The sequence below is a fragment of the Pristis pectinata genome, chromosome 13 (assembly GCF_009764475.1).
Source record: "Pristis pectinata isolate sPriPec2 chromosome 13, sPriPec2.1.pri, whole genome shotgun sequence".
Classification (NCBI taxonomy): domain Eukaryota; kingdom Metazoa; phylum Chordata; class Chondrichthyes; order Rhinopristiformes; family Pristidae; genus Pristis; species Pristis pectinata.
In genome coordinates this window covers 811,277-836,565 of record NC_067417.1, presented here as the reverse complement: position 1 = coordinate 836,565, position 25,289 = coordinate 811,277, and the positions used below count along the sequence as shown (strand labels likewise).

Genomic DNA, 25,289 nt, shown 5'->3' with positions numbered 1-25,289 from the left:
CAGATACATGGTAATACCACCACTTTTAGGTTCCCTCCAAGTGGGAAGCTAGGGAAGAAATTGCTGGGGCCTTGGCAAAGGTTTTTGTAACTTCATTAGCCGTGCATGAGATATTGGAAGAATGGAGGGTGGCTGATGTTGCCTTTATTTAAAAAGGGCTGCAAGACAAGCCAGGGAACTACAGGCCAGTGAGCCTTATATCAGTGGTGGGAAAATTATTAGAAGGGATTCTGAGGGACAGGATTTATTTGCATTTGGAAAGGCAAGGACTGATTAGGGATGGTCAGCATGGCTTTGTTCATGGGAGATCATGTCTCATGAATTTGATTCTTTTTGAGGAGGTAATCAAGAGGATTGGCAAGGGTAGGGCAGTGGACATTGTCTACATGGACTTTAGTTAGGCCTTTGACAAGGTCCTGCATGGTAGGCTGGTCTGGGAGGTTAGAATATATGGGATCCAGGGTGAGATAGCAAATTGGAAATAAAATTGGCTTGGTGGTAAGAGACAGAGGGTGGTACTGGAGGGCTACATTTCGGATTAGACACCTGTAACCAGCGGTGTGCCGCAGGGATCAGTACTGGGTCCTTTACTGTTTGTCACATATGTTAATGATTTGGAAGAGAATGTAGATGACATGATGAGTAATTTTGCAGATGACAACAAAATTGGTGGTACAGTAGACAATGAGGACAGTTGTCTAAAGTTACAACAGGATATTCATTAAGTGGGAAAGTAGGCAAGGGAATGGCAGGTGGAATTTAACTCAGAAGGTGCCAAATGATGCATTTTGGGAAATTAAACCAGACTGGACATACGCTGTCAACGGCAAGGCTTGCGAGGGTGTTATTGAATAGTGAGACCTTGGGGTACAGGTTCACAGTTCCCTGAAAGTGGTGACACAGGAAGACAGAGTGATGAAGAAGGCATAAGGTATGCGTGCCTTCACTGGACGAGGCACAGAGTATAAGAGTTACAACGTCAGGTTAAAGTTGTACAAATCATTGGTTAGGCTGCAATTGGAGTACTTACTGTGTGGAGTTCAGGTTGTCACGCTGTAGCAAGGATGTCAGTTCTGGTCACTATACTGTAGGAAGGATGTCAGTTCTGGTTGTCACGCTGTAGCAAGGATGTCAATTTTGGTCACTATACAGTAGGAAGGATGTCAATTCTGGACACTACATTGTAGGAAGGCTATCAGTTCTGGTCACTACACTGTAGCAAGGATGTCAGTTCTGGACACTACACTGTAGCAAGGATGTCAGTTCTGGACACTACACTGTAGCAAGGATGTCAGTTCTGGACACTACACTGTAGCAAGGATGTCAGTTCTGGTTACTATACTGCAGCAAGGATGTCAGTTCTGGACACTACAGTGTGGGAAGGATGTCAGTAACCTAGGGATGTTGCAGAAGAGATTCACAGGAATGTCACTGGGACTGGAGGCTCTGAGTTATAAAGAGAGACTGGATAAGCTGGGACGGTTTTCCCTGGAGTGAAGCAAGCTGAGGGGTGATTCTATAGACGTTAATAAATTGAAGCGGGTAGATGGTCACAGCCTTTTCACCAGGATAGGGGAGTCTAAAACAAGATGGCACTAGTTTAAGGTGAAAGGGGAAAGATTTAAAGGGGATCCGAGGGATGTTTTTCCACACAGAAGATAGTGGATATATGGAATGAGCTGCAGAAGGAGGTGATAGAGGCAGGTATGATTACAATGTTTAAAAGATATTTGAACAGGTACATGGAGAAGAAAAGAATAAGGGGATATTATATATCATTATTATATATTGATTTATTATTGTCACGTCTACCGAGATACAGTGAAAAGCTTTTGTTTGTGTGCTATCCATACATCATTCCATACACAAGTACATCAAGGTTGTAAATGGGAAAACAGAATGCAGGATATAGTGTTACAGTAACAGAGAAAGTGCAGTGCAGGTAGACAATAAGGTGCAAGGGCCACGACGAGTTAGATTGAGAGATCATGAGTTCACCTTTAGTGTATGAATGGTCCCCTCAAGAGTCTGATAACAGTGGGATAGAAGCTGTCCTTGAGTTTGGTGGTACGTGTTCTCAGGCATTTGTATCTTCTGCCCGATGGGAGTGGCGAGAAGAAAGAATGACCGGATATGGGCCAAACGCATGCAAATGGGATGACCAGAGACAGCATGGACAAGTTGAACTGAAGGGTCTGTTTCCGTGCTGTATAACTCTAAGAATCTATGAATCTAAGTCACATGCTATCCTGACTTGGAATATATCACAGTACATTCTTCATTGTGTGTCTAACTTCTGGAACTCCTTTCCCAAAAGCACCGTGGGAGCACCTTCACCAGGGCTGCAGCCATTCAAGGAAGCTCATCTCCACTTTCTCATTGGCTGTTCAGGATGTCCAATAAATGCTTGCACTGGTGGTGAAGCCCACATCCCGATAAATGATGAATAAGAAGAAAATAATTACAGCATTCGGGGTAGAGTCAGAGCAATACTATTCATTGTGAAGGAAACAGGAAAAGGAGAAAATTAGCAAAACAAAGCTCTGCAGATGCTGGAATCTGGATGAAAAACACGATGACGCTGGAGGAACTCAGCAGGCCAGGCAGCATCCGTGGAGAAAAGCAGGCGGTCAACGTTTCGGGTCAGGACCCTTCTTCAGGACTGAAGATAGGAAAAGGGGAAGCCCGATATATAGGAGGGAAAAGCAGAGCAGTGATAGGTGGATAAGAGTTTCACAGAACACCTGCGCTCCATCCGTAACCGCGATCTGCATCTCCCCGTTGCCAGTCACTTCAACTCCCCCTCCCACTCCATCACAGATACGTCAGTCCTCGGCTCCTCCACTGCCAGGAGAATTCCAAGCACAAACTGGAGGAACAACACCTCATTTTCCGTCTTGGAACCTTGCAGCCTAACGGCATGAACATTGAATTCTCCCACTTTAAGTAATCCCCATAGCGCTTCCCACCCCCACCACACCTCCCCCCAACCATACCTGCATCTGCCTATCACTATCTCCTACCTGCATCTACCTATCACCACCTTGTGCCCACCCTGCCTCCCCTCCTTTGCCCACCTATCACTGCTCCAGCATCTGCAGTCTCTTCTGTCTCTAGTTTTATGTGTCCTGAATGAGATTTCAGCCCTTGTGCCAACCAGTATCCTCTGCAGGACAATACCACATAGTGGGCCAGTCAGAACGCAAATGCTGTAACTGGTTCTGGGTTAGAGGAGTTCTGACAAGTCTGCATATCATTCCCACCTTTTTTCATATCTTCAGCATCACTATAGCGGCGGATCCAGTGATTAAGTTCTTCTCGGTCAGCTTCCTGACAACGTCTCAGCACAGTTAATGAGCGACGAGTCTTCTCCACCATATCCATTATACAATTCAGGAGCTGTGGGATAAAGAGCAAAAATTGGTTTAGTAAATGCAAAGTGTGGTAGAGCACCACTAAAACTGAATGCAACAGAACAAAGGCTGTGATCATATGTCACAAAGAACATATGTAATATATATATGTAATACAGCACAGTGCAAAGGGTAGGAATTAACAGACACAGAAGCATGAACAGGATTCACAGCTTGTATTGGTGTGAAGCAATGTGATGGTATGGAAGTGGAAACAGGCTGTCTTCAAAATGGAGATTCAGAAGTTCATCTCAGGTAAAGCGGGGCATCAAAATTGCAAACTGTCGAGTCAGCTGGAGGCAGTTAACAGGTAAAGCAATGGAATCACTGACTAGAGAATGGAGTTTGTAGTAAGACTGAAGTCAGTGTTTTTTTGGTCTTCCCGGTATTTAATCAAAGGAAGTTTTGGCTTCTTTAGGGCTGGATCTCAGACAAATCAGAGAAAGCAGAGGGGATGAGACAGGTGGTGAGGTTGATCGGAATGTCAACGTGGTCAGTTTTAGCAGCAACAGACTTGTGAAGCTAGACCCAGCCAAATCAACAGCAACCCGGGTTCGAATCCAGCTACTGTCTGTAAGGAGTTTGTACGTTCTCCCCGTGTCTGTGTGGGTTTCCTCCCACATTCCAAAGACGTACAGGTTAGGAAGGTATGGGCATGCTACATTGGTGCTGGAAGCGTGGCGACACTTGCGGGCTGCCCCCCAAAATCACTATGCAAAAGATGTATTTCACTGTGTGTTTCGATGTACATGTGACTAATAAAGACCTTATCTTATCTTATCCTTCCAGAGGTACGGGGAGAATAATGTAAGATATTTTAATGTAGAACAGGCTAATGTGTTGGAGCATGACAAGGTTAAGAAAGAGGTAGTGTTGGAGCTTCTGAAAAATATTAGGATAGATAAGTCCCTGGGACCGGATGGAATATACCAAGAAAAGATATTGCTGGGGCATTGACCATGATATTTGCATCCTCCCTGGCCACAGGAGTGGTACCAGAGGATTGGACAATGGCAAATGTTTTTCCCTTGTTCAAGAAAGGTAATAGGGATAATCCTGGGAATTATAGACCAATGAGTCTTACGTCAGTGGTGGGCAAGCTATTGGAAAGGATTCTTTGGGACAGGATTTACAATCATTTGGCGAAGCATTGTCTTATTAGGGATAGTCAGCATGACTTTGTGAGGGGCAGTTCATGCCTCATGAGTTTAATTGCATTTTTTGAGGAGGTGACAAAACAAATAAATGAAGGTAGAGCAGTGGATGTGGTGTATGTGGACTTTAGCAAGGCATTTGATAAGGTTCCCCATGGTAGGCTCATCCAGAAAGTCATTAGGCATGGAATCCATGGAGACCTGGCTGCATGGATTCGGAGTTGGCTTGTCCACAAAAGGCAGAGTGTGGTGGTAGATGGAGAACATTCTGCCTGGAGGTTGGTGACTAGTGGTGTTCCACAGGGATCTGTTCTGGGACCCCTGCTCTTTGTGATTTTTATAAATGACTTGGATGAGGAAGCGGGGTTAGTAAGTTTGCGGAGGGGTTGTGGATAATGTAGAAGGTTGTCGTAGGTTACAACAGGATATAGATAGGATGCTCAGTTGGGCGGAGAAGTGGCAGATGGAGTTCAGTCCTTAAAAGTGTGAAGTGATACACTTTGGAAGAACAAACATGAAGGCAGAGTACAAGATTAATGGCAGGATTCTGAGCAGCGTGCAGGAACAGAGGGGTCTTGAGGTCCAAGTCCATAGATCCCTTAAAGTTGCCGCACAAGTTGATAGGGTGGTTAAGAACGTGTATGGTGTGTTTAGTCGGAGTATTGAGTTCAAGAGCCGTGAAGTAATGTTGCAGCCCTATAAAACGCTGGTTAGACCACACTTAGGGTATTGTGTTCAGTTCTGGTCACTTCAGTATAGGAAGGATATGGAAGCTTTAACGAGGGTGCAGAGGAGATCTACTAGGATGCTGCCTGGATTAGCGAACGTCTTATGAGGAAAGGTTGAGCGAGCTGGGGCTTTTCTCTTTGGAGCAACGCAGGATGAGAGGCGATGCAGGATGAAAGGTGACTTGATGGAAGTGTATAAGATTATGAGGGGCATAGACAGAATGGATAGCCAGCACCTTTTCCCAGGGCAGCAATGGCCAATACCAGAGGACATCCATTTAAGGTCAGAGTAGGAATGTTCAGAGGAGATGTCAGAGGTAGGTTCTTTACAGAGAGTGGTGGGTGCCTGGAACGCACTGCTGGGGGTGGTGGTAGAGGCTAATACAATAGGGACATTTAAAAGGCTCTTAGACAGGCACATGGAAGTTAGAAAAATGGAGGGTTATGGGCTGTGTAGGAGGGAAGGGTTAGATTGATCATGGAGTAGATGTTCATATAATTCAGCATGACACCGTGGACTGAAGGGCCCATACTGTGCTGTACTGTTCTATGTTCTAACTACTGAACTTCCAGTTCTCTGCTTCTGCTTATTTTATAACTATCCGCTCTCCCCTATACAAGATTATGTCCTCTGCTCCAAAACTTACATTATCCAGGTGCTTCCATTCCTCTGCCCATTCCCTGTCCGTTAAACGATGATCAATTACTTCTTCCTGCTGAGTTCCATGGACTCCTGGAGCTGCAATAACAAAAAGTCAACTCGAAATTGGAAAGTGTCACCTGTAACTCACAAGCTGAGACTGTGCATTGTACTACCACACTGGAAACCACATTTGACAGGACTCCAGACAGGAATTCTATCACTAACAATATCCTAAAAGGTGTCTGTCAGTGGTGTTAGTGACAGGCAAGAAGAGGTTCTTTATTGATGGATAGGTAACGGAGGAAAGGCAATTACTGGTGCATTAGTATAAGAGTGGGTAGTTACTGACCACAGGTGAGAACTAATTATTAACTGAGGGCCTAGTATTAGTGTGAGCAGTTGCTTATCACCAGTGAGGATGGGAGTGTGAAATTAGATTATAAACTGACCAGCAGGCCGGTGCCGATCTCTGAGCTCCTTGTGTTCTGGCTGTTGGTAAGGGTCTCTGTAGTGATGGGCTACAGCCATGTCCTCCAACCGGTAGTGCTGTAGTTGAGGTGGTGCCAGATGCGACAGCCCATTAGACTGGTGTCCGAGCCTGTTGCTGGGACTAAAACACTGCCCAGGACTGAGTGTGCACGGCCTTTTACTGAGGTGTTCTGCGTGTGATGGGTCATGATCTAACCCATTCTCTTTGGTCCTGCGAAACAAACCAAAACAAAGCACAGTGTCAGCTGAATAAGTTTGCATCATTAGTATTCAAAATTTATTGTCTTTTTATGAAAGCCCAATTTAATGTCATTATAATGAATGACGCTGTTACTCAGTACATACTGGAACTACATCTGTCACAGATTTGTTCACTCACTTAACCTGTTCAGCATTCTTTGTGATTTCCTGATCCCAATCACACTTCTTGAAGTAAGAAAGTCATAGACTTGTACAGCATAGAAACAGGCCCTTCAGCCCATCATGTTCATGCTGACTGTCACGGCTATCTACACCAATCCCACTTGTCTGCATTAACTCCATATCCCTCTTATGCTCTGCTCATTAGAACACAGAACAATTACAGCACAATTCAGGCCCTTCGGCCCACAAAGCTGTGCCGAACATGTCCCTACCCTAGAAATTACTAGGCTTACCCATAGCCCTCTATTTTACTCAGGTCCATATACCGATCTAACAGTCTCTTGAAAGACCCTATCGTATCAGCCTCCACCACCATTTCCGGCAGCCCATTCCACGCGCTCACCACTCTCCGAGTAAAAAACTTACCCCTGACATCTCCTCTGTACCTGCTCCCAGCACCTTAAACCTATTCAAAATCCTGTCCAATGCTGTTCCTGTCCCAGCCTCCACCACCCCCTCTGGCAGCTCATTCCAGATACCAAGCACTCTGTTTGGAACATATACCCCTCAGATCTCCTTTAAAGCTCCTCCCTCTCACCTAATACCTATGCCATACAGTTTTAGACACCCCTCCCATGAGAAATAGCCTCTAGCTATCTATTCTGTTCATGTCTCTCATAACTTTATACACCTCTGTCATGTCACCCCTCAATCTACTTCGATCTGAGGAAAACAGACAGTCGATCCAATCTCTCCTGATAGCTCAAGCCCTCTAATCCAGGCAACATTTTGTGTGAACTTCTGCACCCTCTCTGGTTTGATCACACAGTTCCTGTAGTGTGGTAAACAGGGCTGTACACAATGCTCCAGGTGCAGCCTAATCAACGTTTCTACAACTGTAATAATCATTGGAATTGGAATTGGTTTATTATTGTCACATAGAACATAGAAAACTACAGCACAGTACAGGTCCTTCGGCCCACAATGTTGTGCCGACATTTTATCCTGCTCTAAGATCCATCTAACCCTTCCCTCCCACATAGCCCCCTATTTTTCTATAATTCATGTGGCTATCTGAAGAGTCTCTTAAATGTCCCTAATGTATCTGCCCCCACAACCTCTGCAGGCAGTGTGTTCCATGCACCCACCACTCTCTGTGTAAAAAACTTACCCCTGACATCCCCCTAATACCTTCCTCCAATCACCTTATAATTATGTCCCCTCGTGTTAGCCATTGTCGCCCTGGGAAAAAGTCTCTGACTGTCCACTCGATCTATGCCTCTTATCACCTCATACACCTCTATCAAGTCACCTCTCATCTTCCTTCTCTCCAAAGAGAAAAGCCCTAGCTCACTCAACCAATCCTCACAAGGCATGCTCTCCAATCCAGGCAACATCCTGGTAAATCTCCTCTGCACCCTCTCCAAAGCTACCACATCCTTCCTATAATGAGGCGACCAGAACTGAACCCAATACTCCAAGTGTGGTCAGACCAGAGTTCGATAGAGCTGCAACGTCACCTCGTGGCTCTTGAACTCAATACCCCGACCAATGAAGGCCAACACTCCATAAGCCTTCTTAGCAACCCTATCGACCTGCGTGGCAACCTTGAGGTCCAGTGAAAAACTTGTCTTGCATACCATTCATACAGATCAATTCATTACACAGTGCATTGAGGTAGTACAAGGTAAAACAATGACAGAATGCAGAGTAAAGTGTAATAGCTACAGAGAAAGTGCAGTGTAGGTAGACAATAAGTTGCAAGGTCACAACGAGGTAGATTGTGAGGTTATGAGTCCATCTTTTTGTACTAGGGAACTGTTCAATAATCTTGTAACAGTGGGATAGCTGTCCTTGAGCCTGATGGTACGTGCTTTCAGGCTTTTTTATCTTCTGCCCGACGGAAGGGGGGAGAAAAGAGAATGTCCGGGGTGGGTGGGGTCTTTGATTATGTTGGCTGCTTTACCGAGGCAGCGAGAAGTATAGACAGAGTCCATGGAGGGGAGGCTGGTTTCCGTGATGTGCTGAGCCATGTCCACAACTCTACAGTTTCTTGCAGTCACGGGCAGAGCAGTTGCCATACCAAGCTGTGACGCATCCAGATAGGATGCTTTCTATGGTGCAGCGATAAAATTTGGTAACGGTCGACAGGGACATGCCAAATTTCTTTAGCCTCCTGAGGAAGAAGAGGTGCTGGTGAGCGTTCTTGGCCATGGTAACATGCCTCAATGACTACTGACCAGTGGCTCTGACATCCACCACCATGAAGTGCTTTGAGAGGTTGGTCACGGCACGCATCAACTCTAGCCTCCCAGACAATCTCGACCCACTGCAATTCGCTTATCGCCGAAACAGGTCTACAGCGGATGCCATCTCCCTGGTCCTACACTCAGCTCTGGAGCATCTGGACAGTAAAGACATATACGTTAGACTATTGTTTATTGACTACAGCTCTGCCTTCAATACAATAATCCCAAGCAAGTTTGTCACCAAACTCTGAGACCTAGGACTCAACACCTCCCTCTGTAACTGGATCCTTGACTTTCTAACCAACAGACTGTAATCAGTGAGGATAGGCAGCAATTCCTCCGGCACAATTATTCTCAACACTGGTGCCCCACAAGGCTGTGTCCTCAGCCCTCTACTCCCTATGCACTCATGACTGTGTGGCCAGATTCTGCTCTAACTCCATCTACAAGTTTGCAGATGATACCACCGTTGTAGGCCGTATCTCAAACAGCGATGAGTCGGAGTACAGGAAGGAGATAGAGAGCTTAGTGGAATGGTGTCATGACAACAACCTTTCCCTCAATGTCAACAGAACAAAAGAGCTGGTCATTGACTTCAGGAAAAGGGGCGGTGTACATGCACCTGTCTACATCAATGGTGCTGAGGTCGAGAAGATTGAGAGCTTCAAGTTCCTGGGAGTGAACATCACCAAAAGCCTGTCCTGGTCAAATCACGTAGAAGCCACGGCCAAGGAAGCTCACCAGTGCCTCTACTTCCTCAGGAGGCTAAAGAAATTTGGTTTGTCCCCTTTGACTCTCACCAACTTTTACCGATGCACCATAGAAAGCATCCTATCTGGATGTATCACGGCTTGGTACGGCAACTGCTCTGCCCAGGACCACAAGAAACTGCAGGGAGCTGTGGACACAGCCCAGCATATTACGGACACCAGCCTCCCCTCCATGGACTCTGTCTTTACCTCTCGCTGTCTTGGTGAAGCAGCCAGCATAATCAAAGACCCCACCCACCCGGGACATTCTCTCTTCTCTCCTCTTCCATCGGGTAGAAGATACAGGAGCCTGAAGGCATGTACCACCAGACTTAAGGACAGCTTCTACCCCACTATGCTAAGACTATTGAACGGTTCCCTTATACAATGAGATGGACTATGACCTCACGATCTACCTTGTTGTGACCTTGTACCTTATTGCACTGCACTTTCTCTGTAGCTGTGACACTTTACTCTGTACGGTTATTGTTTTTACCTGTACTACATCAATGCACTCCGTACTGACTCAATGTAACTGCACTTTGTAATGAATTGACCTGTACGATCGGTTTGTAAGACAAGCTTTTCACTGTACCTTGGTACAAGTGACAATAATAAACCAATACCAATACATGGTTGGACCAGGACAGGCTATTGATGATGTTCACTCCTAGGAACCTGAAGCTCTCAACCCTCTCCACCTCATCACCATTGATGTAGACAGGAACATGTGCACTGCCCCCCCTTCCTGAAGTCAATGACCAGCTCTTTTGTTTCGCTGACATTGAGGGAAAGGTTATTGTCATGACACCACGTCACTAAGCTATCTTCTTCCTCTACTCCGACTCATTATTCAAGATACGGCCCACTACGGTGGTATCATTTGCAAACTTGTAGATGGAGTTAGAGCAGAATCTGGCCACACAGTCATGAGTGTATAGTGAGTAGAGTAGGGGGCTGAGGACGCAGCCTTGTGGGGCACCAGTATTGAGAATAATCGTGCCGGAGGTGTTGCTGCCTATCCTTGCTGATTGCAGTCTGTTGGTCAGGAAGTCAAGGGTCCAGTTGCAGAGGGAGGTGTTCAGTCCCTCTTAACACCACTATTGTGCTTGCTTCCACTCCCACCCCTGGCAGCATGTCCCAGGTACCTATCACTTATTGTGTAAAAAACTTACCCCACACATCTCTTTTAATGTTCCCCCTCTCGCCTCTAACATTTGATATTTCAACCCTGGGCAAAAACACTTTGACTATCTACCTCATCTAAGCCTCTCATAATTTTATAAACCTCTATCAGGTCTCCCCGCAGCCTCCGATACTCCAGAGACCTGATGGTAGTCAATAAACAATAGTCTAATGTAGGTGTCTTTACTGTCTAAATGCTCCAGAGATGAGTGTAGGGCCAGGGTGAAGGTATCTGCCGTAGAGCAGTGGGTCAAGGTTGTCTGGGAGGCTGGAGTTAATGCGTGCCATGACCAGCCTCTCGAAGCATTTCATGATGGTGGATGTCAGAGCCACTGAGCAGTAAGGCACGTTACCTTGTTTTTTTTATAGGTACCGGGATGATAGTGGTCTTATTCTGAGGGAAAGTTCTTCTGTAGGAACCTCAGATTGAAGCAGGGAGAGGTTAAAAATGTCTGCAAATACCCCCGCCAGCTGATCTGCACAGGATCTGAGAACATGGATACCAGGGATACCATCTGGGCTTTCCGCGGGTTTACTCTCCGGAAGACTGATCTTATGTCCACTATGGTCCACAGTCCACAGCCAAAAGAGAGGGGGAGATTTTAAATACATTTTTTGCAATCCATATTTACTCTGGAGACAGACTATAAAACTGAGGCAAAAGAGTAGTGAGGTCATGGACTGTATCTGGATTACGGAAGTGGAGGTGCTGGCTGTCTTGAGACAAATTAAAGTGGATAAATCCCCAGGGCCAGACAAGGTGTCCCCTCGGACCTTGTGGAGGCTAGTGTAGAAATTGCAGGGGCCCTGGCAGCAATATTTAAAACGTCCTTAGACACGGGTGAGGTGCTATAGGACGGGAAGATAGTTAATGTTATTCTGTTGTTTAAGAAAGGCTCTAAGAATAAACCGGGAAATTATCAGCCAGTGAACCTGACATCAGTCATGGGCAAATTATTGGAAGGCATTCTGAGGGACAGGATATATAAGTATTTGGATAGACAGGGCCCAATTAGGGATAGTTAACATGGCTTTGTGTGTGGTAGGTCATGTCTGACCAATCTTATCAAGTTTTTTGAGGAAATTACTAAGAAGGTTGATGAGGGAAAGGTGGTGGATGTTGTTTACATGGACTTTAGCAAGACCTTTGATGAAATCCACCTGGGAGGCTGGTCCAGAAGGTTAAGTTCCTTGGAATTCAGAATGATTGGATTCAACATTGGCTTCGTGGGAGAAGCCAGAGAGTGGTAGTAGATGGTTGTCTCTCTGACTGGAGGCTTGTGACTACTGGTGTGCCACAGGGATAGCTGCTGGGTCCATTGTTGTTTATCACCTATATTAATGATTTAGATGACAACGTGGTAAACTGGATCAACAAATTTGTGGATGACACCAAGATTGGGGGCGTAGTGGACAGCGAGAAAGGCTATCAAAGCTTGCAAAGTGATCTTGACCAGCTGGGAAAATGGGCTGAAAAATGACAGATCGAGTTTAATGCAGACAAATGCGAGATGATGTAATTTCGGTGGACAAACCAGGGTAAGACTTACACAGTGAATGATAGGGCTCTGAGTTGTGTGGTAGAACAGAGGAACCTGGGCATACAGATCCACAGTTCCTTGAAAGTGGCGTTACTTGTAGATAGGGTCGTAAAGAGAGCTTTTGGCACTTTGGCCTTCATAAATTAGGGCACTGAATACAGGAGTTGGGATGTTATGCTGAAGTTATATGAGACATTGGTGAGGCCGAATTTTGAGTATTGTGTGCAGTTCTGGTCACCTATCAACAGGAAAGATATCAATAAGCTTGAAAGAGTGCAAAGAAAATTTACATGGATATTGCTGGGGCTTGAGAACCTGAGTTACAGGGAAAGGTTGAATAGGTTAGGACTTTATTCCCTGAGCGCAGGAGAATGAGGAGAGATCTTATAGAGGTATACAAAATTTATAAGAGATAAATCTATAAGAGATCTTATAGAGGTACACATGTAAGCTTTTTCCCCTAAGGTTGGGTGAGACTAGAACTAGAGGTCATAGGTTTAGGGTGAAAGGTGAAATATTTAAGGGGAATCTGAGAGGGAACTACTTTCTTGATTTCTTGTATAGGCCAGGATACCGGATTTGAATGCTTCAGTCCTAGACTTCAGCAGGGAGTGGATCTCCCAGTTTACCCACGGTTTCTGGTTTGGGAACACCCCAGACTGTACCCAGTCCTCAGGTACACATCCCAATTATACTCAATGTCTTGACCAATAAAGACAAGCATGCCATATACCTTCCACACCACCCCATCTACCTGCATTGCCACTTTCAGGGAATGATGTATTTGTACCCCAAGGTATTGGTATTGGTTTATTATTGTCACTTGTACCGAGGTACAGTGAAAAACTTGTCTTGCTGACTGATCGTACAGGTCGATTCATTACACAGTGCAGTTATATTGAGTTAGTACAGAGTGCATTGATGTAGTACAGGTAAAAACAATAACAGTACAGAGTAAAGTGTCACAGCTACAGAGAAAGTGCAGTGCAATAAGGTACAAGGTCACAACAAGGTAGATCGTAAGGTCATAGTCCATCTCATTGTATAAGGGAACCGTTCAATAGTCTTATCACAGTAGGGTAGAAGCTGTCCTTAAGTCTGGTGGTACGTGCCCTCAGGCTCCAGTATCTTCTACCCGATGGAAGAGGAGAGAAGAGAGAATGACCTGGGTGGGTGGGGTCTTTGATTATGCTGGCTGCTTCACCAAGGCAGCGAGAGGTAAAGGCAGAGTCCAAGGAGGGGAGGCTGGTGTCCGTGATGCGCTGGGCTGTGTCCACAACTCTCTGCAGCTTCTTGCGGTCCTGGGCAGAGCAGTTGCCATACCAAGCTGTGATACATCCAGATAAGATGCTTTCCATGGTGCATTGATAAAAGTTGGTGAGAGTCAAAGGGGACAAATCAAATTTCTTTAGCCACCTGAGGAAGTAGACGTGCTGGTGAGCTTTCTTGGCCATGGCTTCCACGTGATTTGACCAGGACAGGCTGTTGGTGATGTTCATTCCCAGGAACTTGAAGCTCTCAACCCTCTCGACCTCAGCACCATTGATGTAGACAGGTGCATGTACACCGCCCCCTTTCCTGAAGTCAATGACCAGCTCTTTTGTTGACATTGAGGGAAAGGTTGTTGTCATGACACCATTCCACTAAACTCTTTATCTCCTTCCTGTACTCCGACTCATCGCTGTTGGAGATACAGCCTACAACAGTGGCATCATCTGCAAACTTGTAGATGGAGTTAGAGCAGAATCTGGTCACACAGTCATGAGTGTATAGGGAATAGAGGGCTGAGGATGCAGCCTTATGGGGCACCAGTGTTGAGAATAATCGTGCTGGAGGTATTGCTGCCTATCCTCACTGATTACAGTCTGTTGGTTAGAAAGTCAAGGATCCAGTTACAGAGGGAGGTGTTGAGTCCTAGGTCTCGGAGTTTGGTGACAAGCTTGCTTGGGATTATTGTACTGAAGGCAGTCAATAAACAATAGTCTAACGTATGTGTCTTTACTGTCCAGATGCTCCAAAGCTGAGTGTAGGGCCAGGGAGATGGCGTCCGCTGTAGACCTATTTCAGCCATAGGCGAATTGCAGTGGGTCGAGATTGTCTGGGAGGCTGGAGTTGATGTGTGCTATGACCAGCATCTGAAAGCACTTCATGATAGTGGATGTCAGAGCCACTGGTTGGTAGTCATTCAGGCATGTTACCTTGCTTTTCTTTGGTACGGGGATGATAGTGGTCTTCTTAAAACAGGTGGGAACCTGAGATTGAAGCAGGGAGAGGTTAAATATGTCTACAAATACTTATGCCAGCTGATCATCACAAGATCTGAGCACGAGGCCAGGGACACCATCTGGGCCAGGTGCTTTCCTCGTGTTCACTCTCCGGAAGACTGATCTTATGTCCTCAGCGGTGACCACGGGTTCAGTTGCATTGGAGGCTGACAGGGTGGGTAGTGACAATCCACTTCCCTTCTGTTCAAAACATGCATAGAATGTGTTAAGCTCATCAGGAAGGGATGCACTGTTGTTAACTATCCAGCCTGTCTTTGTCTTGTAGCCTGTTATGGCATGCAAGCCCTGCCATAACTGACTGCTGGTCTGGGACTCTATCTTGAGAAGGTATTGCCTCTTGGCATCCCTGATAGCTTTCCAAAGGTCATATCTCGATTTCTTGTACAGATCAGGATCACAAGATTTGTGTGCAGCAGTCCTCTCCTTCAGTAGGGAGTGGATCTCCCAGTTCATCCATGGTTTCCTGTTTGGGAACACCTGTATTGTCCTCTTTGGTACACAGTTCTCCACACACTTGCTGATAAAGTCTGTGAAGGTGGTGGCATATTCATCAAGGCTGGCAGCTGAGTCTTTGAACATGGACCAGTCCACTGTCTCAAAGCAGTCACGTAGGAGCTCATCTGCTTCCTCAGACCAGCACTGCACGACTCTCTGTACCGGATCCTCCCGTTTCAGTTTCTGTTTGTATGCAGGGAGAAGGAGCACAGCCTGGTGGTCTGATTTCCCAAAGTGAGGACGAGGGGTGGCTCGGAAGGCATCTTTGATGGTTGTATAGCAGTGGTCAAGGGTGTTAGCGCCCCTGGTGGAGCAGGAGATGTGCTGGTAGTACTTTGGTAACACACTCTTGAGGTTGGCCTGATTGAAGTCACCTGCGATAATGAAGAGGACCTTGGGATATCGTGTCTCAAGGTTGTTGACCACGGAGTATAGCTCATTGAGTGCAGGCTTCATGTCCGTCTGTGGTGGGATGTAGACTGCTATCAGGATAGCTGAAGTGAACTCCCTTGTCAGATAGAATGGTCGACACTTCCCCGTTAGATATTCCAGGCTGGGTGAGCAGGAGCTCGCCAGGACCGTCAGGTCCGAGCACCACAAGTTATTGATTAAGAAGCAGACCCCTCTGCCTTTAACTTTGCCTGAGGACGCTGTACGGTCCATTTGATGAATTGAGAAGCCCTCAGGTTGAATAGCACAGTCTGGTGAGGCAGGTGTAAGCCACGATTCAGTGAGACATAGCACACAACAGTCCCTCAGTCCTCTTTGGTAGGTCAGTCTTGCCCTTAGTTCATCAACTTTGTTCTCAATGGACTGGACGTTAGCTAGTAGTATGCTGGGGAGGGGGGTATAGTATCCACATTGTTTCAGCCTCGCCTGCAGCCCAGCCCTCGGGTCTCCCTCTTCAACAACACTCCCCAGGGCCCTGCCATTCACTGGAAAAGTCTTGCCCTGGTTTAACTTCCCAAATGCTTCATTTCCCACTTGTCTGTTAAATTCCATCTAGCATTCCCTTGACCACTTTCCCAGTTGCTCAATATCCAGAATCAGAATCAGGTTTATTATCACTGTCTTATATGACGTGAAATTTGTTGTTTTGTGGCAGCAGTACAGTGCAAAGACATGAAAAACTATAAACTACAAAATAAATAAATAGTGCAAAAATAAGGAACATTGAAGTAGTGTTCATGGACTTTTCGGAAATCTGATGGCAGAGGGGAAGAAGATGTTTCTGAATCGTTGAGTGTGGTGGTAGTAACGAGAAACCATGTCCCAGATGGTGAGGGTCCTTCATGATGGATACTGCCTTCTTGAAGATGTCCTCGGTGGTGGGGAGGGTTGTGCCCATGATGGAGCTGGCTGCCTACAACCCTCTGCAGCCTCTTGCAATCCCGTGCATTGGAGCCTCCGTACCAGGCGGTGATGCAACCAGTCAGAATGCTCTCCACTGTACATATGTAGAAATTTGCAAGAGTCTTTGGTGACGTACCAAATCTCCTGAATCTCCGAATGAAGTAGAGCCACTGGCCTGCCTTCTTCATGATTGCGTCAATGTGTTGGGCCCAGGACAGATCTTTGAAGATGTTGACACACAGGAAATTAAAGCTGCTCACCCTTTCCACTACTGACCCCTCTATGAGGACTGGTGCGTGTTCTCCCAACTTCCCCTTCCTGAAGTCCACAATCAATTCCTTAGTCTTGCTGATGTTGAGTGCGAGGTTATTGTTGCGACACCACTCAATTAGCTGATCTAACTCACTCCTGTACACCACCTCGTTGCCATCTGAGATTTTACCAACAACAGTGGTATCATCTGCGAATTTATAAATGGCGTTTGAGCTATGCTTAGCTACACAGTCATGAGTGTAGAGGGAGTAGAGCAATAGACTAAGCACACATCCTTGAGGTGCGCCTGTGTTGATTGTCAGTAAGGAGGAGATGTTATCACTGATCCTTACTAACTGTGGTCTCCCAATGAGGAAGTTGAGGATTCAGTTGCAGAGGGAGGTATAGAGGCCCAGGTTTGAGAAGCTTGGAGATTAATACTGAGGGGATGATGGTATTGAACGCTGAGCTGTAATCGACAAACAGCAACCTGACATATGTTTTGCAGTGGTCTAGGTGCTCCAAAGCAGAGTGGAGAGCCAGTGAGATTGTGGCCACTGTAGACCTGTTGTGGCGGTAGGCAAATTGCAGCAGGTCCAGGTCCTTGCTCAGGCATGAGTTAATTCTAGCCATAACCAATTGCACTTCATTACAGCAGATGTGAATGCTACCAGTCAATAGTTGTTGAGGCAGCTCAGCCTGCTCTTCTTGGGCACTAGTATGATTGCTGCCCTTTTGAAGCAGGTGGGAACCTCAGACCACAGATTCTATTGTAACCTTAGACAAACTTCTTCACTGTCCTCGATACCATCAATTTTGGTGTCATCTGTAAACTTACTAATCATGCTGCCTACATTCTCTTCCAAATCATTAATAAATATGATGAACAATAAGGGACCCCGAACTGATCCCTGTGGCACAGCACTCGTCACAGGTCTGCAATCTGAAAAGCAACTCCCAGTACCACCCTCTGCTTCCTTCCACCAAGACAATTTTAAATCCAACTGAGTAACTCACTTTGAATGCCATGTATTCTAATCCTCTGGACCAGCCTACCATGTGGGACTTTCTCAAAGGCCTTGCTAAAGTCACTGCCCTGACAATGTCCACCGCCCTACCCTCGTCAATCCTCTCAGTCAACTCCTCAAAATATTCAATCAAATTCGTGAGACATGATCTCCCACAGACAAAGCCACGCTGACTACGGTATCAGTCCTTGCCTTATCAAATGCAAATAAATCATGTCCCTCAGAATCCTTTCCAATAACTTTCCCATCACTGATGCAAGACTCACCAGCCTGTAATTCCATGGCTTATCCCTACTGCCCTTCTTAAACAAAGACACAACATTAGCTATGCTCCAGTCTTCCAGTACCTCGCCTGTGGCTGACAAAAATACAAAAATCTCTGCCAAGGCCCCAGCAATCTCCTCCTTCCTTCCTGTAATATCCTAGGATACACCTGGTCAGGCCCCTGGGATTTATCTACCTTTGTGCATTTCAAGATCTCCATCACCTCCTCCTTAGTAATGTTGATATGCTTCAGGATATCATTGTTCCCTGCCCTGAACTCACTAACTTCCAAGTCCTTCTCCATGGTAAATAAAGATAAGAATTGTTCATTCAAGGCCTTGCCCATTTCTTGTTTCTCCACACTATATGGTGCTATGGGAAATGCTATTCTTCCCAACTTAGCTTTATTTGAAACTTGGATATATGGATCTTCATTCCTTCATCCAAATCAATGATAAACCTGGCAAAAAGTTAATTTTATTTTTGCTAACACTTTTATGTGGAATCTGGTTATGTGCCCCCCATCTCTAAGATAATCCCACACCAGTCACATTTTCTCCTCTCCTCCCCTTACCTCATTTGACAGAGACCGCTCACTTCACGACTCCCTGGTCTGCTCTTCTGTCCCCACCCACCACTCCCTGTTCCATGGCACTTTCCTATGCAACCTGAGGAGATGCAATACCTTGTATTCACCTCTTCCCTTCCCACCATCCCGGGACCCAATAATGATTTCAGGTGAAGAAGTGTTTCACTTGCACTTCTTCCGATGTAGTGTACTACACTCGGTGTTCACAATGTGGCCTACTCCACACTGGAGAAACCAAACCCAGATTGGGTGATCACTTTGCAGAGCACCTACTCTCAGTCCACAGGGGTGATCCTAGGCTTCCTATTGCATTTATGTTTTGCATAAATTGATGGAGGTTGAGAAACTTGCGCACTGTAGAAAACATGCCTCGAGGTAATGAAATCATGGATCAGGATCTCAACAGGAAACATTGCTGTGCATGTCCTGAATCACACCAAATCCAGTTCACCAATCACTTTGGTACTGGCTGACCTGCACAGCTGGCTGTGTCTCCAGCTGCCAACACTCCTTGTCCAAAATTTTACCTTCCTTTCCTCCTTTAAACCACCTCTTTGATCAAACTAATAGTGGTTTGCATGGTTTGGTGTTAGATTTGTTTGATAAACCAGTAAAAGTGTGAAGTGATTCACTTTGGAAGGCCAAATTTGAAGGCAGAATACAGGGTTAATGGTAGGATTCTTAGCAATGTGGAGGAATAGAGGGATCTTGGAGTCCACGTCCATTGATCTCTCTCGGTTGCCGCGTAGGTCGACAGGGTTGTCAAGAAGGCGTAAGGTGTGTTGGCCTTCATTAGTCGGGGTATTGAGTTCAAGAGCCGCTGGGTAATGTTGCAGCTCTGTAGAACTCTGGTTAGACCACACTTAGAGTATTGTGTTCAGTTCTGGTCACCTCATTATAGGAAGGATGTGGAAGCTTTAGAGAGGGTGCAGAGGAGATTTATCAGGATGCTGCCTGGAATGGATTGCATATCTTATGAGGATAGGTGGAGTGAGCTAGGGCTTTTCTCTTTGGAGAGAAGAAGGATGAGAGGTGACTTGATAGAGGTGTGCAAGATGATAAAAGGCATAGATCGAGTGGATGGTCAGAGACTTTTTTTCCCAGGGTGGAAATGGCTAACACGAGGGGACATAATTTTAAGGTGATTGGAGGAAAGTACAGGGGAGGATGTCAGAGGCAAGTTTTTTACACAGAGAGTGGTGGGTGTGTGTAACGCGCTGCCAGGGGTGCTGGTAGAGGCAAATACATTAGGGACATTTAAGACTCTTTAGATAGGCACATGGATGATAGAAAAATTGAAGGGTATGTGGGAGGGAAGGATTAGATAGATTTTAGAGTAGGTTAAAAGGTCGGCACTACATTGTGGGCCGAAGGGCCTGTACTGTGCTGTATGGTTCTATGTTCTGTGAAGAACTTTGGGATAACTTACAACACAATATAAATAAGGGTTACATCATAAACAGACAGGTTAAGGGCATCAGAGACATCTGGCACGAGGGTGCTCACATCCCGATTATTCTGAATGCAATATTTTCAGATTTGCTCCAGGAAGTGACTGAATAGAATTTGAAAACAGCCTAAGAGCAGTGGAGTTCTCATTAAGATGGAGCCACACCTACCTATCGGGGGTCCTTCGTTTACCATTTTCATTCACTTCCAGCAGGATTTCAGAGGAGTCGATAGGTAAGCTCCTATTGCCATTTAGAAGCAGCTGTTCATGTTGGGCCAGGTACTGAGCTGGCGTTTGCTTTGCAAGCCGAGCACTGTGGAAGAGTTCTCGTTGTAACAGTGGTAGATTAGCCTGCAATTAAACCAAATAAAGATAACTGATAAATGAAAACTGAATACATTGAAAAGATCTTTGGATGGAGAAACATATAACGACTGAAACCAAACAGAGGAGGGTTCTGCTGAGAGAACATTTAGTTGTTAAGTAAAAGTGCACAGAGCAAAATTGGTGTTGATAACCAATGTCTGTCAGAAGTCCCAGAACATACAAACATATGAGTATATTTCCAATTAAAATCAGAACATGAAAGATTGGTAAAAAGACCAAAGATTGGAAAAAAGGCACTTTATCTGAATGCATGTAGTATCCATAACAAGGAAGGTGAATTAATGTCAGAAAAATAAAGATACAATGTAGGCCATAGTATAAATGAGAAAATTAGAAGCCCATGTAATATAACAGTCATGACGGACTTTAACCTACATGCACACTGAGTAAGTAACTGTCATGCTATGAAAGTGCTCTCAGCAATCACGATCTCCAACAAGAGAGAATCTAACCATCTACCCTTGGCATGCAATGGCATTACCATCGTTAAGTCATAGAGTCATACAACACAGGAATGCTGACCTTTTTGCCCACTTTAATCCCATTTGCCCGCATTAGGACCATATCCTTTTATGCTACACAAAAAATGCTGGAGGAACTCAATGGGCCAGGAAGCATCTATGGAGGAAAATGGACTGTCAACATTTCAGGTCGAGATCCTTCACCTGGAATTTTTGTGTTGCTTCAGGTTCCAGCATCTGCTGTCTCTTGTGTCTCTATATCCTTCTATGCCATGCCTTTTTGTGTCTGTCTAAATGCCTCTTTAACATAGTAACTGTATCGGATTCTACCACCTCCTTTGGCAGATATCAGACCCCCACTGTCGATATTATATACAAAAGGACTCATTCATCAAAGAGATTGAGATGTCAAGTATCTCGACAGGCTCCAGGAATGGAGCTTCTCCAGTCCAGGAGTTGGCTCACTTGAAGATTTCAGACTCAGAGCTATGGAAGAATAACCTCGAATAGTCAGTGCTACACAGTAGAACAGATAGAACAATAAGGCACAGGAACAGGCCCTTTGGATCACTAAGTCTGCACTGACCCTGATGCCAATCTTACCAATCCGTCTGTCTGCACATGCTCTGTATCCGTCTATTCCCTGTCTGTTCATGTGTCTGTCTGAATGTCTCTCATATGTTGCTCTCGTATCTGCTTCCACAGCCTCCCCGGAGCATGTTCCATGCACCTCCACTCTTTGTGTAAAAAACTTGCCTTGCACATCTCATTCAAACTATCCCCCTCTCATCTTAAAGTACACCTTCTAGTATTTGACATTTCCATCCTTGGAAAGACTTTGACTCTCTTTGCTATCCCCACCTCATACTTCTACCAGGCCGCCCCTCAGCCTCTGATGCTCTAGAGAAAACAATCCAAGTTTATCCAGGATGTATTGTTTGTCGAGCTCATTGTGAATGAATGGATGCTGTAGCTAAGAGATATACTCAAGGTTGGGAGTGGAGATAATAAGTGACAAATTTGGAAAACAAATACATATATCTGGAAAAGAACGGACATTGAAGCCTTATAATTGGCTGTAAAGAAAACAGGAGAGTACATGAAAAGAATATATGAAAAGGGACTTTACACGCTATCAGCATGACAACTCTGGAGACCAACCATCGTAAGAAAGAGGGTGATTTCCCCCACATCTGGAAAGGGGAGTCAGGAAAATCCCTCATCTTGAACCTGGCCAGCTCACGTGTATGGGTAGTATCCCAGCTTAGTCATAGTAAAGAAAATGCAATGGTGCATGTTATAGATGGAGTTCATAGAGTTATACAGCATGGAAACAGGTCCTTTGGCCCAACTGGTCCATGCCGACCAAGATGCCCCATCCAAGCTAGTACCATTTGCCAGTGTTTGACACATAAACTTCCAAACCTTTCCAATCCTTGTACCTGTCTAACTGTCTATTAAAAGTTGTTATTGTACCTGCCTCAACCATTTCCTCTGTCAGCTCATTCCACATACATACCACCGTTTGTGTAAAATAGTTGCCTCTCAAGTTCCTATTAAATCTCTCCCCTCTAGTTCTTGATTCCCCAACCCGGGGAAAAAGACTGAGTCCATTCACCCTATCTATGCCCCTCATGATTTTATACACCTCTATAAGATCACCTCTCAGTCTCCTACACTCCAAGGAATGAAGTCCTAACCTGTACAACCTCAGTCCCTCAAGTCCTGGCAACGTCCTTGTAAATATTTTCTGCAGCCTTTCTAGTTTTATAACATCATTCCTATAGCAGGGTGACCAAAACTGAACTCAATACTCCAAGTGTGGCCTCACCAGCGTCCTATACAACTGCACCATGACCTCTCAACTTTTATACTCAGTGCCCTGACTGATGAAGGCCAGTGTGCCAAAAGCCTTCTTCACCACCCTGTCAACCTGTGACTTCACTTTCAGTGAACCATGTACTTGTACTCCAAGGTCCCTACAAGGTTCTACAACTCTCCCCAGGGCCCTGCTGTTCACTGAGGAAGTCCTACCTGGATTTGACTTTCCAAAATAAAACACCTCGCATTTATCCGAATTAATCTCCATTTGCCATTGCTCGGCCCACTTGCTCAGCTGATCAAGATCTTCCTGTAATTTTTGATAATCTTCTTCATTGTCCACTATACCACCTATTTTAGTGTCACCTGCAAACTTACTAACCATGCCTTGTACATTCATATCCAAATCATTGATATAGATAACAAACAACAATGGGCCTAGCATCGACCCCTGGGGAGCACCACCAGTCACAGGTCTGCAGTCCAAGAAACACCCACCAGAACCCTCTGCTTTCTACCATCAAGCCAATTGTGTATCCAATTAGCCAGCTCTCCCTGAATCCCATGCGATCTAACCTTCCAGAGCAGCCTGCCATGTGGAACCTTATCAAAGGCCTTACTGAAGTCCATATAAACCATATCTACTGCCCTGCCCTCATTGACTTTCTTGGTCACCTAAAACATGACATGATCTTACACACACAAAGCCATGCTGACTACCCCTAATCAATCCCTGTCTCTCCAGATGCATGTACATCTTATCCCTCAGAATCCTCTCCAGTAACTTACCTACCATAGATGTTAGGCTTACTGGTCTATAGTTCCTAGGCTTCCCAGATTATAGTGAAAGTAATCAGTATATGCATGTAAGTTTATGTATGAGTTAATAAAGCAGTTTAGAAACAGAAATCTTTGAGTATGTTTATCTGCCTGGAAGTGTTGTCAGACAGTGATGGACAACAATATTCTGGGAGGGGGGAGGTTAGAGTACCTATAAGAGCATATCAGAGGCTAGGTATCCTGCAGTGAATGATTGGATTCCTATCACCCTAAAGTCTTCTCACCACTTACAAGACATAAGTCAGGAGTGTAATTGAATACACTGCATTTGCACCCTAACCATTCTCAAGAACCTCAACACTGTCCATGACCAATTAGCTGGCTCAATTGTCACTGTCCATCACCTAAACATTCACTCCCTCCACAACCATTGCAGTATGTACCATCTATAAAATGTACTGCAATTACTTGTCTAGGGTACTCCAACAGCACTTCACAAATCTGCAACCTCTTTCACCAAAAGGAACAAGACCAGCAGGAACATATGAACACCTTGTCCTGAAGGGTCTCCTTTAAGTTCTGCACCATCATGGCTTAGAAATATATCATCATATCTTCAATCTCACTGGATCTAAATCCTGGAACTCCCGACCCAGCAGCACCGTGAGAGCAGCTTCACTAAAAGGACTGCAGCAATTCACAAGCATCTTCTCAAGGACAATTAGTACAATAAATCACAGCCCTGCCAGTGATGCCCAAATCCTGGAAATTAATTAAGACAAACAAATTATCTGTAATAGTATGGAGGACGAATTTATGAAGTGTGTAAGAGGTGGTTTCTAGCAGCAGTAGCAAAACCAATGAAGAGGCAGGCCTTATAAATCCAGTGTAATGGGAAAGGATTAGTTAATCTGGTAGTTACGGGTCCTTGAGGGAAGAGTGACTACAATATGATTGAATTTCATATCAAGTCTGAACGTGATTTAGTTCAATCTGAAACCAGGGTCTTGAATCGAAGCAAAGCAAGGTGCGAGTTGGATATGGTAAGTTGGGAAACTACATTTAAAAGGTATGACAGTAAACAAGCAATGGTTTACATTTAAAAAATTAATGATAAAGAAATTGATAATCTGGTAGTTTACAACAAACATATACTCCTTTAAGACACAAAAATCCAACAGGTAAAATGGTCCAGTCATGGCTAACTAGAGAAAGTAAAGGGATTATTAGGTCAATGGAAAAGGCTTATAATGTTGTCAAGAAGAGCAGTGAGCCTGTGGATTGGGAAAATTTCAGAATTAAGCAAAGGAAGAAATGTGTGCAAGTTTCTATAGATAAATAAAAAGGAATTTATGAGCAAAAGTTAATGCAAGTCCATAGAACCATAGAACAATACAGCACAATACAGGCTCTTCAGCCCACCATGTTGTGCCGACCTTCAAACCACTTCTAAGACTATCTAACCCCTTCCTCCCACATATCCCTCTATCTCAAATTCCTCCATATGCTTATCTAACAATCTCTTGAACTTGACGAACGATCAGCCTCCACCACCACCCCAGGCAGCGCATTCCACGCACCAACCACTCTCTGGGTGGAAAACCTCCCTC

General features: G+C 45.1%; 1 protein-coding gene across 6 annotated transcripts in view; it reads right to left on the bottom strand.

The window, feature by feature from the left end:
- cbfa2t3 (CBFA2/RUNX1 partner transcriptional co-repressor 3) overlaps positions 1-25,289 on the bottom strand; it is a 183,630-nt gene that overhangs the window by 24,959 nt on the left and 133,382 nt on the right. For all 6 annotated transcript variants that reach the window (XM_052028618.1, XM_052028616.1, XM_052028617.1 and 3 more), the window contains 4 exons: positions 20,400-20,581; positions 6,388-6,638; positions 5,943-6,034; positions 3,264-3,399 (listed from right to left, as the gene is read on the bottom strand). In XM_052028618.1, the coding sequence (XP_051884578.1) occupies positions 3,264-3,399; positions 5,943-6,034; positions 6,388-6,638; positions 20,400-20,581 (661 nt within the window). The remainder of the gene's footprint in view (positions 1-3,263; positions 3,400-5,942; positions 6,035-6,387; positions 6,639-20,399; positions 20,582-25,289) is intronic.